The sequence below is a fragment of the Neoarius graeffei genome, chromosome 9 (genome assembly GCF_027579695.1).
Source record: "Neoarius graeffei isolate fNeoGra1 chromosome 9, fNeoGra1.pri, whole genome shotgun sequence".
Lineage (NCBI taxonomy): Eukaryota > Metazoa > Chordata > Actinopteri > Siluriformes > Ariidae > Neoarius > Neoarius graeffei.
Genome location: NC_083577.1, coordinates 51815431 through 51830211, shown reverse-complemented (window position 1 = coordinate 51830211; position 14781 = coordinate 51815431). Strand labels below are relative to the sequence as shown.

At 43.6% G+C, this 14781-nt stretch overlaps 1 protein-coding gene across 1 annotated transcript in view; it reads left to right on the top strand.

Moving 5' to 3' along the window:
- Window positions 1-307: 307 nt before the first annotated feature.
- Window positions 308-14781, top strand: part of lrp1bb (low density lipoprotein receptor-related protein 1Bb) — a 314777-nt gene continuing 300303 nt past the window's right edge. Inside the window, exons 1-5 of the mRNA XM_060930558.1 lie at window positions 308-315; window positions 404-456; window positions 537-656; window positions 1791-1919; window positions 12529-12786. Of these exons, the coding sequence (XP_060786541.1) occupies window positions 308-315; window positions 404-456; window positions 537-656; window positions 1791-1919; window positions 12529-12786 (568 nt within the window). The remainder of the gene's footprint in view (window positions 316-403; window positions 457-536; window positions 657-1790; window positions 1920-12528; window positions 12787-14781) is intronic.

The window sequence follows — 14781 nt, the reverse complement described above, 5'->3', positions numbered from 1 at the left end:
GGATATGTAACTTTTTTTTATTAATAATAGTAATCTTTGATTCTGACTTTGCATTTGCAGCACTTCATCTGCATTGGTATTATCGATGGGGGATTTATTGTACTTTACATCTGTTGTCAAAATTCCCCATTGGCCATCACACTACCAACAATGAGAACAATAAGAAGTGATTAGCAATGATTTTTAACTGCCTATGATTTTTGGAAAAAGCTAACCAAAAGCCAAATCAGGTGCAATGCATTTACAGCAGGCAAATAAGATAACATAGAAAATATGCTTTTGTGAACTGCTCTTTCTGAGTTTTCAAATGAGCAGGTACAAGTGTTCCTGGAATTTTATAGCCATGTTTCTGTCTGCAGCACATTTCTGATTTTCTATGCAGCTCTGCTAATTCCTGCCTTAGGCTTACGGCTGTCATACAGCCGCACATCTCCCTGCTGATGGCTGAGGAAGTAAGTTGAAGAAAGCAGAATCAAAAAGCAATTTACATCTCTCTCTCTTTCTTGTGTCTCTCTCTTATTCTATACCACCTGCAGAACTCTTATCAGCCTGCCATGAGCTTCGTTGCCGCTATGGCTGCATCATGACCAGGAATGGCACATTCTGCTTCTGTGCAGATGGTTTCGAGGTGGGTGAGGACGGCCGCAGCTGCAGAGGTAGGCCTCTCACCTGGATTAAATGAAAGGTTATGTGGGATATACAAATTCGTGACAAATTGAAGGAAAAATCAGTGGCTGTGTTACACGATGGGGGCATTTTGCTGAAATGGTTTGTGTTCACTTGTGTTTACCTTGATGTCACTGCAAATCAATACATGGTTAGGCTTACTGATCATCTTTATGCTATGATGAAACATTTCTATCCTGATGAGTAGTGTCTTTTCCAGTATGACTGTGTCCCCATCTGCAGGACATGAACATTCACTGAATGATTTGATGAGTATGAAAATGATGTAAATCATGTGCAATGGCCTTCAGAGTCACCAGATCTCAACAGAATGCCTGTGGGAAATTTTGGACTGATATGTTCGACAGTGCTCTCCACCACCATCATTAAAACTTTAAGGAACGAAAGGAATATTTTTTGAAAAAGTGGTGTTCATTCCATCAGTGCATTTCCAGAGAATTGTAGAATTTTTGTCAAGGCACAGGACTTCTGGTGGCCTAACGCTTTACTAACACAACTGATGTTGATTTCTCCTTTGAGCTGTCACCCATCTGTATATGGGGCAGAAGATATTTTTGTCTGGTGGATTGTTTAACACTTTCTGTCTGGCTTTATATGACACATGGCATTGACTTCTGAAAAGCAGAAAGAATTGTTTGACCTGGTTCGGTCGAAATGATGTCTCCTGAATAAGATTGTGATGACTATTGATTGTATTGTGCAGACTGTTGGTGGTCGAGGGTTTTTTTGTTGCTTGTTTTTTTTTTTCTTCTTGTATTCTGGACACGTCAATACAAAAATAGTATTATTTTATATAATAATAATAATAATAATAATAATAATAATAATAATAATAAAAACTGGTTATTCTTTCATTACAACAGAGCACCTGTTCTAATAACACTCCTTCATAAATAAGGGAAGAATAATCAGTAAATTCCTGTTGGTAATGTTCCCTGCCCATTTCTGAACACTCTGGAGACCGGTGCACAGAAGGACAGGTGCACTGACGTGAGATGGCCCTTACAAAAGGCAAAGCACATCCACATTAAGCGGGTTTTATGTATTTGGGTCATGTTTGAGCATACCTAATTTGTCATAAGTGACTCCTCCTCTGTGTGCAGATCATGATGAATGTGCAGTGTATGGGATATGCAGCCAAACCTGCATGAACACCTATGGGTCGTATCGCTGTAGCTGCACAGATGGCTACAGACTGCAGCCTAACAGACACTCCTGCAAAGCCGAACAGGGTAAGCATATGATGAATTAATGATTGGAAAGCTGCAGCTTCTTTAAGTTATATGAAGCACTACTTTTGTTGTTCAAAGTTCAAACAACATGGTGCCACAGTATCTGTCAGGATTTCTGGGGTATAATGATTCAATACAGAGATTCTGGAAACAAATACAGTGGTGCTTGAAAGTTTGTGAACCCTTTAGAATTTTCTATATTTCTGCATAAATATGACCTAAAACATCATCAGATTTTCACATGAGTCCTAAAAGTAGATAAAGAGAACCCAGTTAAACAAATGAGACAAAAATATTATACTTGTTCATTTATTTATTGAGGAAAATGATCTAATATTACATATCTGTGAGTGGCAAAAGTATGTGAACCTCTAGGATTAGCCGTTAATTTGAAGGTGAAATTAGAGTCAGGTGTTTTCAATCAATGGGATGACAATCAGGTATGAGTGGGCACCCTGTTTTATTTAAAGAACAAGGATCTATCAAAGTCTGATCTTCACAACACGTTTGTGGAAGTGTATCATGGCACGAACAAAGGAGATTTCTGAGGACCTCAGAAAAATTATTGTTGATGCTCATTAGGCTGGAAAAGCTTACAAAACCATCTCTAAAGAGTTTGGACTCCACCAATCCACAGTCAGACAGATTGTGTACAAATGAAGGAAATTCAAGACCATTGTTACCCTCCCCAGGAGTGATCGACCAGCAAAGATCACTCCAAGAGCAAGGCGTGTAATAGTCAGTGAGGTCACAAAGGACCCCAGGGTAACTTCTAAGCAACTGAAGGCCTTTCTCCCATTGGCTAATGCTAATGTTCATGAGTCCACCATCGGAAGAACACTGAACAACAATGGTGTGCATGGCAGGGTTGCAAGGAGAAAGCCACTGCTCTCCAAAAAGAACATTGCTGCTCATCTGCAGTTTGCTAAAGGTCATGTGGACAAGTCAGAAGGCTATTGGAAAGATGTTTTGTGGACAGATGAGACCAACATGGAAATTTTGGTTTAAATGAGAAGCATTATGTTTGGAGGAAGGAAAACACTGCATTCCAGCATAAGAACCTTATCCCATCTGTGAAACATGGTGGTGGTAGTGTCATGGTTTGGGCCTGTTTTGCTGCATCTGGGCCAGAATGGCTTGCCATCATTGATGGAACAATGAATTCTGAATTATACCAGCAAATTCTAAAGGAAAATGTCAGGACATCTGTCCATGAACTGAATCTCAAGAGAAGGTGGGTCATGCAGCAAGACAACGACCCTAAGCACACAAGTCGTTCTACCAAAGAATGGTTAAAGAAGAATAAAGTTTATGTTTTGGAATGGCCAGGTCAAAGTCCTGACCTTAATCCAATCAAAATGTTGTGGAAGGACCTGAAGCGAGCAGTTCATGTGAGGAAACCCACCAACATCCCAGAGTTGAAGCTGTTCTGTATGGAGGAATGGGCTAAAATTCCTCTAAGCCGGTGTGCAGGACCGATCAACAGTTACTGGAAACGTTTAGTTGCAGTTATTGCTGCACAGGGGGGTCACATCAGATACTGAAAGCAAAGGTTCACATACTTTTGCCACTCACAGATATGTAATATTGGATCATTTTCCTCAGTACATAAATGAACAAGTATAATATTTTTGTCTCATTTGTTTAACTGGGTTCTCTTTATCTACTTTTAGGACTTGTGTGAAAATCTGATGATGTTTTATGTCATATTTATGCAGAAATGTAGAAAATTCTATAGGGTTCACAAACTTTCAAGCACCACTGTATATTATTGATATAAATCAACTGTAACCCACTGATCTATGCATGATCTGGTTCTGATGTTCTGTGTTACAGAAAGAATGTATAATAATTCTGTAATTGTGTACGATTAAATAAGGAATAAAGCATGACAAATTATGCTGTTACAGGAAAATAATCAATGGTGTAGTGGTGTGTGAGGTGGGTTAATGTGAAGCAGAGTATATCACAAAGTGACTTATTAACCCAATATTTGTTACTCATAAAAATCAGGTCAATTTGGAAAAATGTTTATATGTACTTATGCTCTATCACATATACTCATCACAGGGCTGACACATAGACACAGACAACCATTCACACCTAGGGTCAATTTAGAGTCACCAGTTAACCTAACCTGCATGTCTTTGGACTGTGGGGGAAACCGGAGCACCCGGAGGAAACCCACGCGGACATGGGGAGAACATGCAAACTCCGCACAGAAAGGCCCTCATTGGCCACGGGGCTCGAACCTGGACCTTCTTGCTGTGAGGCGACAGCGCTAACCACTACACCACCGTGCCACCGGAATATTCCACATATTAAATATGTGGAATATATAAGTTTAAATTCAGCATTTGTATTATGTTCACAGCATTTAGCAGATGCCCTTATCCAGAGCAACTTATAGAAGAATTTTGGAGTCTCTGTCAAAAACAACTCCTCACACTACTTCATTGGGTCATTCTATATTATTGACATTAATTTAAAAAATCTAAAAATCTAATTAAAGAAAGTGAGTCAACACAAACCCATTAATTAATAAATTGGCCATGAGCCATAAACAAATGCCTCAGCTGTCGGAAAAGTTAGTGATTTCTTCTTATCATTATTTCATTTTGTATACCACTTATCCATTGTGGGTCATGGAGAAGCCAGAACCAATCCCAGCTGACATTGGGCAAGAGGTGGGGCACACCCTGGATGGGTCGCCAATCCATTGCAGGGCCAACATAGAGAGACAGACAGTTGTTCACACTTATATACACACCTATTGGCAATTGAGAGTAACCAGTTGACCTAATCCACATGTTTTTGGACTGTGAGGGAAACTGGAGCACCCGGAGGAAACCCACGCAGGTACGAGGAGAAAATGCAAACTCCACACAGAAAGGCCCCGATCAGTTGCAAGGATCGAACCTAGAACCTTCTTGCTGTGGGGCAATCGTGCTAAACATGGCATCATTGTGCCCCCATTATTATTATTATAATTATTATTATTATCATCCATCCATTATCCATAACCACTTATCCTGTGCAGGGTTGCGGGCAAACTGGAGCCTGTCCCAGCTGACTATGGGTGAGTGGCAGGGTACACCCTGGACAAGTCGCCAGATCATCCTGGGGCTGACACATAGAGACAAACAACCATTCACACCTACAGTAAATTTAGAGCCACCAATTAGCCTAACTTGAATGTCTTTGGACTGTGGGGGAAACCAGAGCACCCAGAGGAAACCCATGCAGATATGGGGAGAACATGCAAACTCCACACAGAAAGGCTCTCATTGGCCGCTGGGCTCGAACCCAGGACTTTCTTGCTGTGAGGCGACAGTGCTAACCACTACACCACCGTGCCACCTATTATTATTATATACATTTATCATTATATAGTCAAAATAACTTCTCCCTCTGTCTTTCAGCCTTTATGGTATGGGTGATCATATACATGAGTACAAAGAAAAGCAGTCTTTCTGAAACGTTTGTAAATCTGATAGAAATTTTTTGTTTAGGTTTGGATTGCATATAAATATTTACACACACCTTTACAGAAAGATTGAAAAGTGAGGCCCAGTATGTGAGTTACACAACTGTCTGAGCCCCACTGCAGAAAAACCAGCCCTCAAGTGGAAAGGCATTTTAGTAATGGAAAAACCTGAAGAAGAGCTATTGTTGAGCTACATCAGGGCTGCCTATAGATTACATGCCTAATGGCACCTGGGTGGGAGTGCAGCTGCTCATGAGTACGAAATCCAATCACTTTTATCATTAAATCTGCTGCTCTGTAATGAGGCTTTCAAAGGGAAACCGAGAACTACAGTTCTAGACAGATGCATTCACAGGTCAAATTGGCTAAAAACTTGGTAGTGTTTAATCAAGAGAGCAAACGGATTTCAGGGCAGTGATGGATTGTTAGATTGTAGCTCCTCGTAGAATTTCTGTCTGCTTAGGTGAATGGAGTTGAGTGGCCTATTTTGTCTCTCCCATGCTAACATCATTAGTGCTAGGCTTTTGTAAAGGTTAGGAAGAGTAAGTTAATTACTGTGATTATGAAGCTGCCTGTTGTCATATACAGGTTTCAGATTCATTTTTCACTGGTCCCACAAAGAACGCGTCTCAGTTTTAGAGCGAACACGGCAGGACCTGATGTAAATCTTTTAATAAATGCAGAACAGTAATCACAACACCATTCATGGATTATAAGTCACAATACTGTATATACTCCACAATATGTAAAACCACAAAGGTCGGGCTTTCTATAAGAAATTGTGACCTGGAAAAATGAAGTGCCCTTGTGTATTTATTGGTCTGAAACCAGTTTGCGCAAGTGTTGATAGCAAAGAAATTGAATGGGGATTAAGGTACAGTACACTCAATGGGAAATAGCTGCAAGGCACAGCACACCTTGCAGTAGATGCAGCATCGGGGCTGCTTTTAATCAACGTGACTGCTTTCCTAGGAGGAATAAACTGAATATCATTACCCATAAACTTAACTGAACTTACAGCTCACCTACATTAATATTCATTTAGCAGAAAGAGGTTGTAGAGTAAGGATAACTATGGAGTTTCCATTAGTTGTAAAAGCTCATGCATATAAATTTTTGTGCAATCCCACTTCCTGGCCATCAGATGGGGACTGGCAGAGTATGAAAAATACATTTGTCAAGTGAATGTTTAATAAGATTAAAAAAAAAAAAAAACTCGAAGCTTCACCAGTTTGTTATGCTTTCCGCTAGATACTGTTGGCGTACTGAGTACTGCTGATTTATTTTTGCGGGTGATTGCCACATAGTTTAATCAACACTGGTTCCATTTTCTCTCATTTTTTAATTTCATGGTATGTGTTTTAGTTGCAACTATAATCTTTATTCATACTTTTTATTCAAAACTAGTCATGTTATTTTTTAAGAAACAAAGTACATTTTTTCTTTTCTACAAAATAAAAAGTTTACTGTTTCCTGCACAGCCATAGTAATTAGAGCCAAAGTGGAAATGTTGTTGCAGCCACTTATTGTGTGTAAAAACAAACAACAACAAAAACCCTCCACAAATAATTACTACTAGCTTTGTGATGTGGGAGGTTACATTCAGTTTTTGTAGTTGAAAGAAGACAGGTTGATTTATAGAGTTTATTAGCATAACAGCCATGCATTTATACTTTTTTTTCTTGAAAAATAAAATACTTTATAGAACTTATGGTGGTGTAGTGGTTAGCACTGTCGCCTCACAGCAAGAAGGTTCTGGGTTCGAGCCCAGCAGCTGACAGGGGCCTTTCTGTATGGATTCTGCATGGGTTTACTCCGGGTGCTCCAGTTTCCCCCACAGTCCAAAGATATGCAAGTTAGGCTAATTGGTGGCTCTAAATTATCCATGAGTGTGAATGGTTGAGAGGAGAAAACTGCTATAATAATCCAGTAGAAGACAATGGGAAATCACTACTGTGATGTTCCCTAGACGCTTTGACGGCTGAAGTCGTCAGAGTGGTCATGTTACTGTAGTGATATGCCTGGATGGATGGATAGAACTCTTGGCTGGGTCCATGAATAAATCTTTGACTATAAATATAAAAGGCTAAGGCTCTATAAGATCTTTCAGGAAGTACTTGCAATGTACTTCAGTATGAAGGTTAAATTGTATGACACATAATTTCTTGGGAAACATAGAAATTCCTTTGTTTGAACAGCTGAACAAAGATTTTTTTTTTGTAGAACTTGTGCCTAAGGGAACCCACCCAAAGGGATCAATAAAGTTTTATCTAATCTAATCTGTAGTAAGCTATAGTTAGTCCTAAGACTATAGACCCCTTTCACATGACGTCACCGTGCCATGAGATTTTGTTAGGCGCCATATTGGAAGACCAAGTACATGCACTCACAATATAAAACAAAGTACGAGCGAGAGTAAAGTGACACGATGGATGATAATTCTGGTTATGTGAGTACATTACCAGCTGCAAGGGCATGGTATGTGCAGAAACTGGCTGTGATTGATGGGTTTGACCCATATGATAAGACTTGCGGCAAGGGAGAATGGAAACATAAGGAGGACCGGACACCAATTCTGCCATCTGTTTGCTACCCAGACATTGTAAACTATTTGTTGTTTACACCCAGTGCCTACACTCAGTGTTCGAACTATGCCGATATTTTCGGGGGGGGTGCCTTTTTTTCCCTTGGGGGGCGCTTGCGCTTGTCTCAGAGCGCAGATCTCCAAACACATGAGAAGCCTATCTTATGCACATATCACACGGACTCCACACCTCCACACACGCATCGCGTCTGAAGTCATAACTCATCAGGGGAAATCGTGTCCGCATTGGCATGTTCAAAAAACAACCTCGCGTCAACAATGATACCACATGCAAGAAAAAAAAAAACAGTCAGGCTACTCAACAACCAACCTGGCAGCAGCGAGCAAGCCCCAAACCATCCTAAATTATTATTATTATTATTATTATTATTATTATTAAATTGTAGAAGTCTGGGAGGCTTGCTCCTCATACAGTTATCAACTTGGGGCCAATTTAGCATGTTTTAAATCTGAATTTCTTGCGTTTGCTTACCTCAAAGTGTCCGCAGATCATGCACAGACTTATCCATTATATCCACAGTTTTTTGCCAAGTCTCACACAGGTTTCTTTCAAGTCTACTGTTGGGCCCCCTCCTAGAACTGCCACCTTATTGTGGTGGAGGGGTTTGTGTGCTTGAATGATCCTAGGAGCTATGTTGTCGGGGGCATTATGCCCCTGTCAGGGTTTCCCAAGGCATACAGGTCCTAGATGACAGGCCAGACCAAGAGCAGTTCACCAAAAACCCCTATGGAGAAAAAAGCAAGGACCGTGACGTCGCCCGGTATGACGCAGCCGGGGCCCCACCCTGGAGCCAGGCCCGGGGTTGGGGCTCGTATGTGAGCGCTTGGTGGCCGGGCCTTTGCCCATGGGGCCCGGCCGGGCTCAGCCCAAAGAGGTGACGTGGGCCTGACCTCCTGTGGGTTCACCACCCACAGAGGTAACAGTAGGGGATTGGTGCAGTGTGGATTGGGTGGCAGTCGAAGGCAGGGGCCTCGACGACCTGATCCCCGGACACAGCGGCTGGCTGTTGGGACATGGAATGTCACTTCGCTGGGGGGGAAAGAGCCTGAGCTTGTGCGGGAGGTTGAGAGGTACCGGCTAGAGATAGTCGGGCTCACCTCCACACACAGCTTGGGCTCTGGAACCCAGCTCCTCGAGAGGGGCTGGACTTTCCACTTCTCTGGAGTCGCCCGTGGTGAGCGGCGGCGGGCTGGTGTGGGCTTGCTTATAGCTCCCCAGCTCAGCCGCCATATGTTGCAGTTTACCCCAGTGAACGAGAGGGTCGCCTCTCTGCGCCTTTGGATTGGGGAGAGGGCTCTTGCTGTTGTTTGTGCCTACGGGCCAAATAGCAGTATAGAGTATCCAGCCTTCTTGGAGTCCCTGGGAGAGGTACTGAGGGGTGCTCAGACTGGGGACTCCATTGTGCTACTGGGGGACTTCAATGCTCACGTGGGTGACGACAGTGACACCTGGAGCGGCGTGGTTGGGAGGAACGGCCTTCCCGATCTGAACCCGAGTGGTGTTTTGTTATTGGACTTCTGTGCTAGTCACGGTTTGTCCATAACGAACACCATGTTCGAGCATGGGGTGTCCATAAGTGCACGTGGCACCAGGACACCTTAGGTCGGAGGTCAGTGATCGACTTTGTAGTCGTTTCATCTGATCTCCGGCCCTATGTCTTGGACACTCAGGTGAAGAGAGGGGCTGAGCTGTCAACTGATCACCACCTGGTGGTGAGTTGGATCCGCTGGCGGAGGAGGAAGCTGGACAGACCTGGCAGGCCCAAACGTATGGTGAGGGTCTGCTGGGAACGTCTGGCCGAGCACTCTGTTGGGGAGGTCTTTAACTCCCACCTCCGGGAGAGCTTTTCACAGCTTCCGAGGGAGGCAGGGGACATTGAGTCTGAGTGGACCATGTTCTCTACCTCCATTGTGGACGCAGCTGTTCGGAGCTGTGGCCGCAAGGTCTCCGGTGCCTGTCGGGGCGGCAATCCCCGAACCCGGTGGTGGACACCGGAAGTAAGGGATGCCGTCAAGCTGAAGAAGGAGTCCTATCGGGCCATGTTGACCTCCGGGACTCCTGAGGCAGCTGACGGGTATCGGCAGGCCAGGCGTGCTGCAGCTCGGGCAGTTGCGGAGGCAAAAACTCGGAACTGGGAGGAGTTTGGGGAGGCCATGGAGAAGGACTATCGGTCGGCCTCGAAGAAATTCTGGCAAACCATCCGGCGCCTCAGGAGGGGGAAGCAGTACTCTGCCAACACTGTTTACAGTGCGGGTGGGGAGCTGTTGACCTCGACTGGGGACATTGTCGGGCGGTGAAAGGAATACTTTGAGGATCTCCTCAATCCCACCATCATGTCTTCCACTGAGGAGACTGAGGCTGATGACTCAGAGGTGGACTCGTCCATTACCCAAGCTGAAGTCACTGAGGTGGTTTGCAAGCTCCTCGGTGGCAAGGCACCGGGGGTGGATGAGATCCGCCCTGAGTATCTCAAGTCTCTGGATGTTGTGGGGCTGTCTTGGTTGACACGCCTCTGCAACGTCGCGTGGCGGTCAGGGACAGTGCCTCTGGAGTGGCAGACTGGGGTGGTGGTCCCTCTTTTTAAGAAAGGGGACCGGAGAGTGTGCTCCAATTATAAGGGAATCACACTTCTCAGCCTCCCAGGGAAAGTTTACTCCAGGGTACTGGAGAGGAGAATTCGACCAATAGTCGAACCTCGGATCCAGGAGGAACAATGCGGTTTTCGTCCTGGTCGCGGAACACTGGACCACCTCTATACCCTTCATAGGGTGCTCGAGGGTTCATGGGAGTTTGCCCAACCAGTCCACATGTGCTTTGTGGATCTGGAGAAGGCATTTGACCGTGTCCCCCGTGGTATTCTGTGGGGGGTGCTTCGGGAGTATGGGGTTCGGGGCTCTTTGCTAAGGGCTGTCCGGTCCCTGTACGAACGGAGCAGGAGTCTGGTTCGCATTGCCGGCAGTAAGTCAGACCTGTTCCCAGTGCATGTTGGACTCTGGCAGGGCTGCCCTTTGTCACCGGTTCTGTTCATAATTTTTATGGACAGAATTTCTAGGCACAGCCAGGGGCCGGAAGGAATCCTGTTTGGGAACCACAGGATTTCATCTCTGCTTTTTGCGGATGATGTTGTCCTGTTGGCTTCTTCAAACCAGGACCTTCAGCATGCACTGGGGTGATTTGCAGTCAAGTGTGAAGCGGCTGGGATGAGAATCAGCACCTCCAAGTCCGAGGCCATGGTTCTCAACTGGAAAAGGGTGGCTTGCCCTCTCCAGGTTGGTGGAGAAGTCCTGCCTCAAGTGGAGGAGTTTAAGTATCTTGGGATCTTGTTCACGAGTGAGGGAAGGATGGAGCATGAGATCGACAGGCGGATCGGTGCAGCCTCCGCAGTGATGCAGTTGCTTTACCGGTCCGTCGTGGTGAAGAAGGAGCTGAGCCAAAAGGCGAAGCTCTCAATTTACCGGTCGATCTACGTTCCGACTCTCACCTATGGTCATGGGCTTTGGGTAATGACCGAAAGAACAAGATCGCGGATACAAGTGGCCGAAATGAGTTTCCTTCGCAGGGTGGCTGGGCGCTCCCTTAGAGATAGGGTGAGAAGCACAGTCACTCGGGAGGAGCTCGGAGTAGAGCCGCTGCTCCTCCACATCGAGAGGAATCAGCTGAGGTGGCTCGGGCATCTTTTTCGGATGCCTCCTGGACGCCTCCCTGGGGAGGTGTTCCAGGCATGTGCCCCCGGGAAGAGGCCCCGGGGAAGACCCAGGACATGCTGGAGGGACTATGTCTCTCGGCTGGCCTGGGAACACCTCGGTGTTCTTCCCGAGGAGCTGGCCGAGGTGTCTGGGGAAAGGGAAGTTTGGGCTTCCATGCTTAGACTGCTGCCTCCGCGACCCGGTCCCGGATAAGCGGAAGAAGACGAGACGAGATGAGACTACTGTTGGGCCAATAAATCATAAATAAAACAGCTCAGATTTGTTTGTTTAAGTCGTTTGCCACTCCACTTTATTCTCGTGGGTTCACATACCGCTGCCGTTATTTTCCCCTAATCACGAGTTTGTTGGTCTTCCAAAATGGCGCAGGGTCTGTTTACTTCCGGTTTCGGGTGACGTCAGTGAAAGGGGTCTATACCAGCTAAAGTAACACTTTTTAGTCGTGGTCACAATTTTTAATAAATTTTTCATTCCAATACTCTCAGTGATTTGAATGTTTTGATGCCTTCAAAATGGTCACTAGGCTTGAAATCTTAGCCAGACCTAATGTTGAAATTCCTTGTATGGATGTTGCTTACGTCTTAAATGAAAAGAAGAAGTGTCCAACACCAAGGAGATCATCAGTGTAAATTATTTAGCACATAATGGCAAATAAAGACTTCATTATTCATAGCAAAGTGTTCTTCCTACCCTCAATTCTCATTCACACAGCTCAAACCTGCATTATCTCATCATGTTGAATGCTTCAAATGGCTGGGAAATGCTTGACTTCATGCTGACTTGTCACCATTTTGCCCTTACTTTTATTTCAGATCCCAGTGAGAGTCCTGCTGCTCTGATGATTGCGAGCTTGGATAATATCGTGATTACAGCTCTTAATGGATCTAGTCTGCAGATCTTGAAATTTCTGGACTCAAATGGGACCCATTCTTTGGATTTTAACCACAACGAGGAATCAGTGTGCTGGGTCACATCCTCTAGGTCAGCTGGGCAGCTCTGGTGTGCGAAGATGAGGAAACCAATCGGCTTTTCCAAAGAGCGGGAAATAAAATCAGGACAGAGTTTTCACAGTAAGACATTATTTCAGTTGTATTTGAATCCAATAATGCTTAAAAATTATGCTTTGTAACAATGTCTGATGACAAACACAGTTTTAAGTAAGATACAAAGGAGAGCTAGAGCAGGAATTGAAATAGATGTTCCAAGTTAAGAGACGTGGTAATGTGAATCAAGTCATAAAGGCGACAAGCATATGGGTCAGTAAACTAATACTCAAAGCAATTCATTTCTAATTGCCACACATCACATTTTATTCAGTGGATGCTCTCTTTTGTAGTCTGACTTATAGACAGCATTTTCATTTCGTTCATAAGCTATACATTATACCTTTATTGGAATTAATACATTTTGAAATAATAAATAATCATCTGATTTTAAACTGGGATGTCAGGGTGGCCAAATCAAATAAAATCCATTACTTAACCCACAAGCATTTGGGTTAACCACAAATTAAAACTAGATAACCTTTCGATTTCATAAAATCAGTGAAATTTAGTTCCCTCTGAAATTTGATCATTGTGATATATGTCTCATCTCTCATCTCATTATCTCTAGCCGCTTTATCCTTCTACAGGGTCGCAGGCAAGCTGGAGCCTATCCCAGCTGACTACGGGCGAAAGGCGGGGTACACCCTGGACAAGTCGCCAGATCATGTGATATATGTTTATTTCCGTAATATCTTTTTAAAAAACCATGCCATTTTATGGCTGGAAAGTTATTTAATTTGAGGGCATTCCCTAGCAAATAATGTGCATGAAATCACTCCCTTTGCACAGTCAAGCAGACAGAGGAAGTCTGTGTGTGCATGTGTATGCTTACCTTCAGCCTCCTCTTCTTCTTCTTCTTTTGGGTTTTACGGCAGCATCCAGTGTTGCATTACTGCCATCTACAGGTTTACCTTGACCATGCACTGACAGTTACATCATTCTGCCGCTAAATGAACAGCTGATCACACCGAGGTGCTCGCTGACTGTTGATATTTATTAGTTTGGTCCTGTATTTCCTTTCCTTCACAACATAATGTCTTCTTTCTTTCCGTTACTGTAGTCGGTCTTCCACATTTCATTCATACACTCACGCCCTCCATTTTTCTCTCCTGTTTCAAATTTGTATCCCACAATGCCTTGTGCGAACAAGGAAAGCCCACCATGTGATGCATGACGTAGTATCTTGTATTGCATCATGGTGAAGCAGGAAAAAATAGCGGAGAATTTAGGGCCCCATGGCCCTAAATTCATTAATTGTTATAATAATAATAATAATAATAATAATAATAATGAATAAAATTGGAAGTCTGTAATTCGAATTCAGTAGCTTTCAGTCCACTAAACAAAAATAATTGGGTGTCAGGGAAAATTCTTTTTATGACGTACACTTGAAAAATCTGAAAGGCAGTCTACTTTTAAACTTTTGGCAGTTAGATCTGGTGCTTTGTCCTTGCATTGCATTTAAAATATATTTTTTCAAGTGTGGCTAGCATCCTTATTTTCTCTTGATATGTTTGAGGCAAGGTGATTATCTGAAGTAAGGATAGTTAGATAACATACTTGTATATTCCTGTTTCATGAGAAAAGATTGCCATTCATGTACGCTAATTAATCCACATAGTAACAACTATTCTATTGACAGCAGACCACACCTTGGCTGATGTGTGCAGCATAGCAAGGTGGTGGGATTTGTATTATGTACTGCAGTGAAAGCACCAAGGTGCATCACAAAACTGTGAAGGATATTATTTTGAAACACAATGGCCATGTGATTTTATAAAAGCCATTAAAGAGCATATTTTTTTTTTTTTTGTGTGTGTGTGTGTGTGTGTGTGTGTGTGTGTGTGTGTGTGTGTGTGTGTTGTACTTGTTCAGTGGGCAAGTGGGAATAATAAACAATAGCCAAGCCATGAAATCTGTATATCTGCCCCTTCATATAAATTGGCATTTCTGTACAAACTTGCATTTTCAGCTAAAACAATTGGTGCAACTACTGATTGACCAATCAATCAATCAATC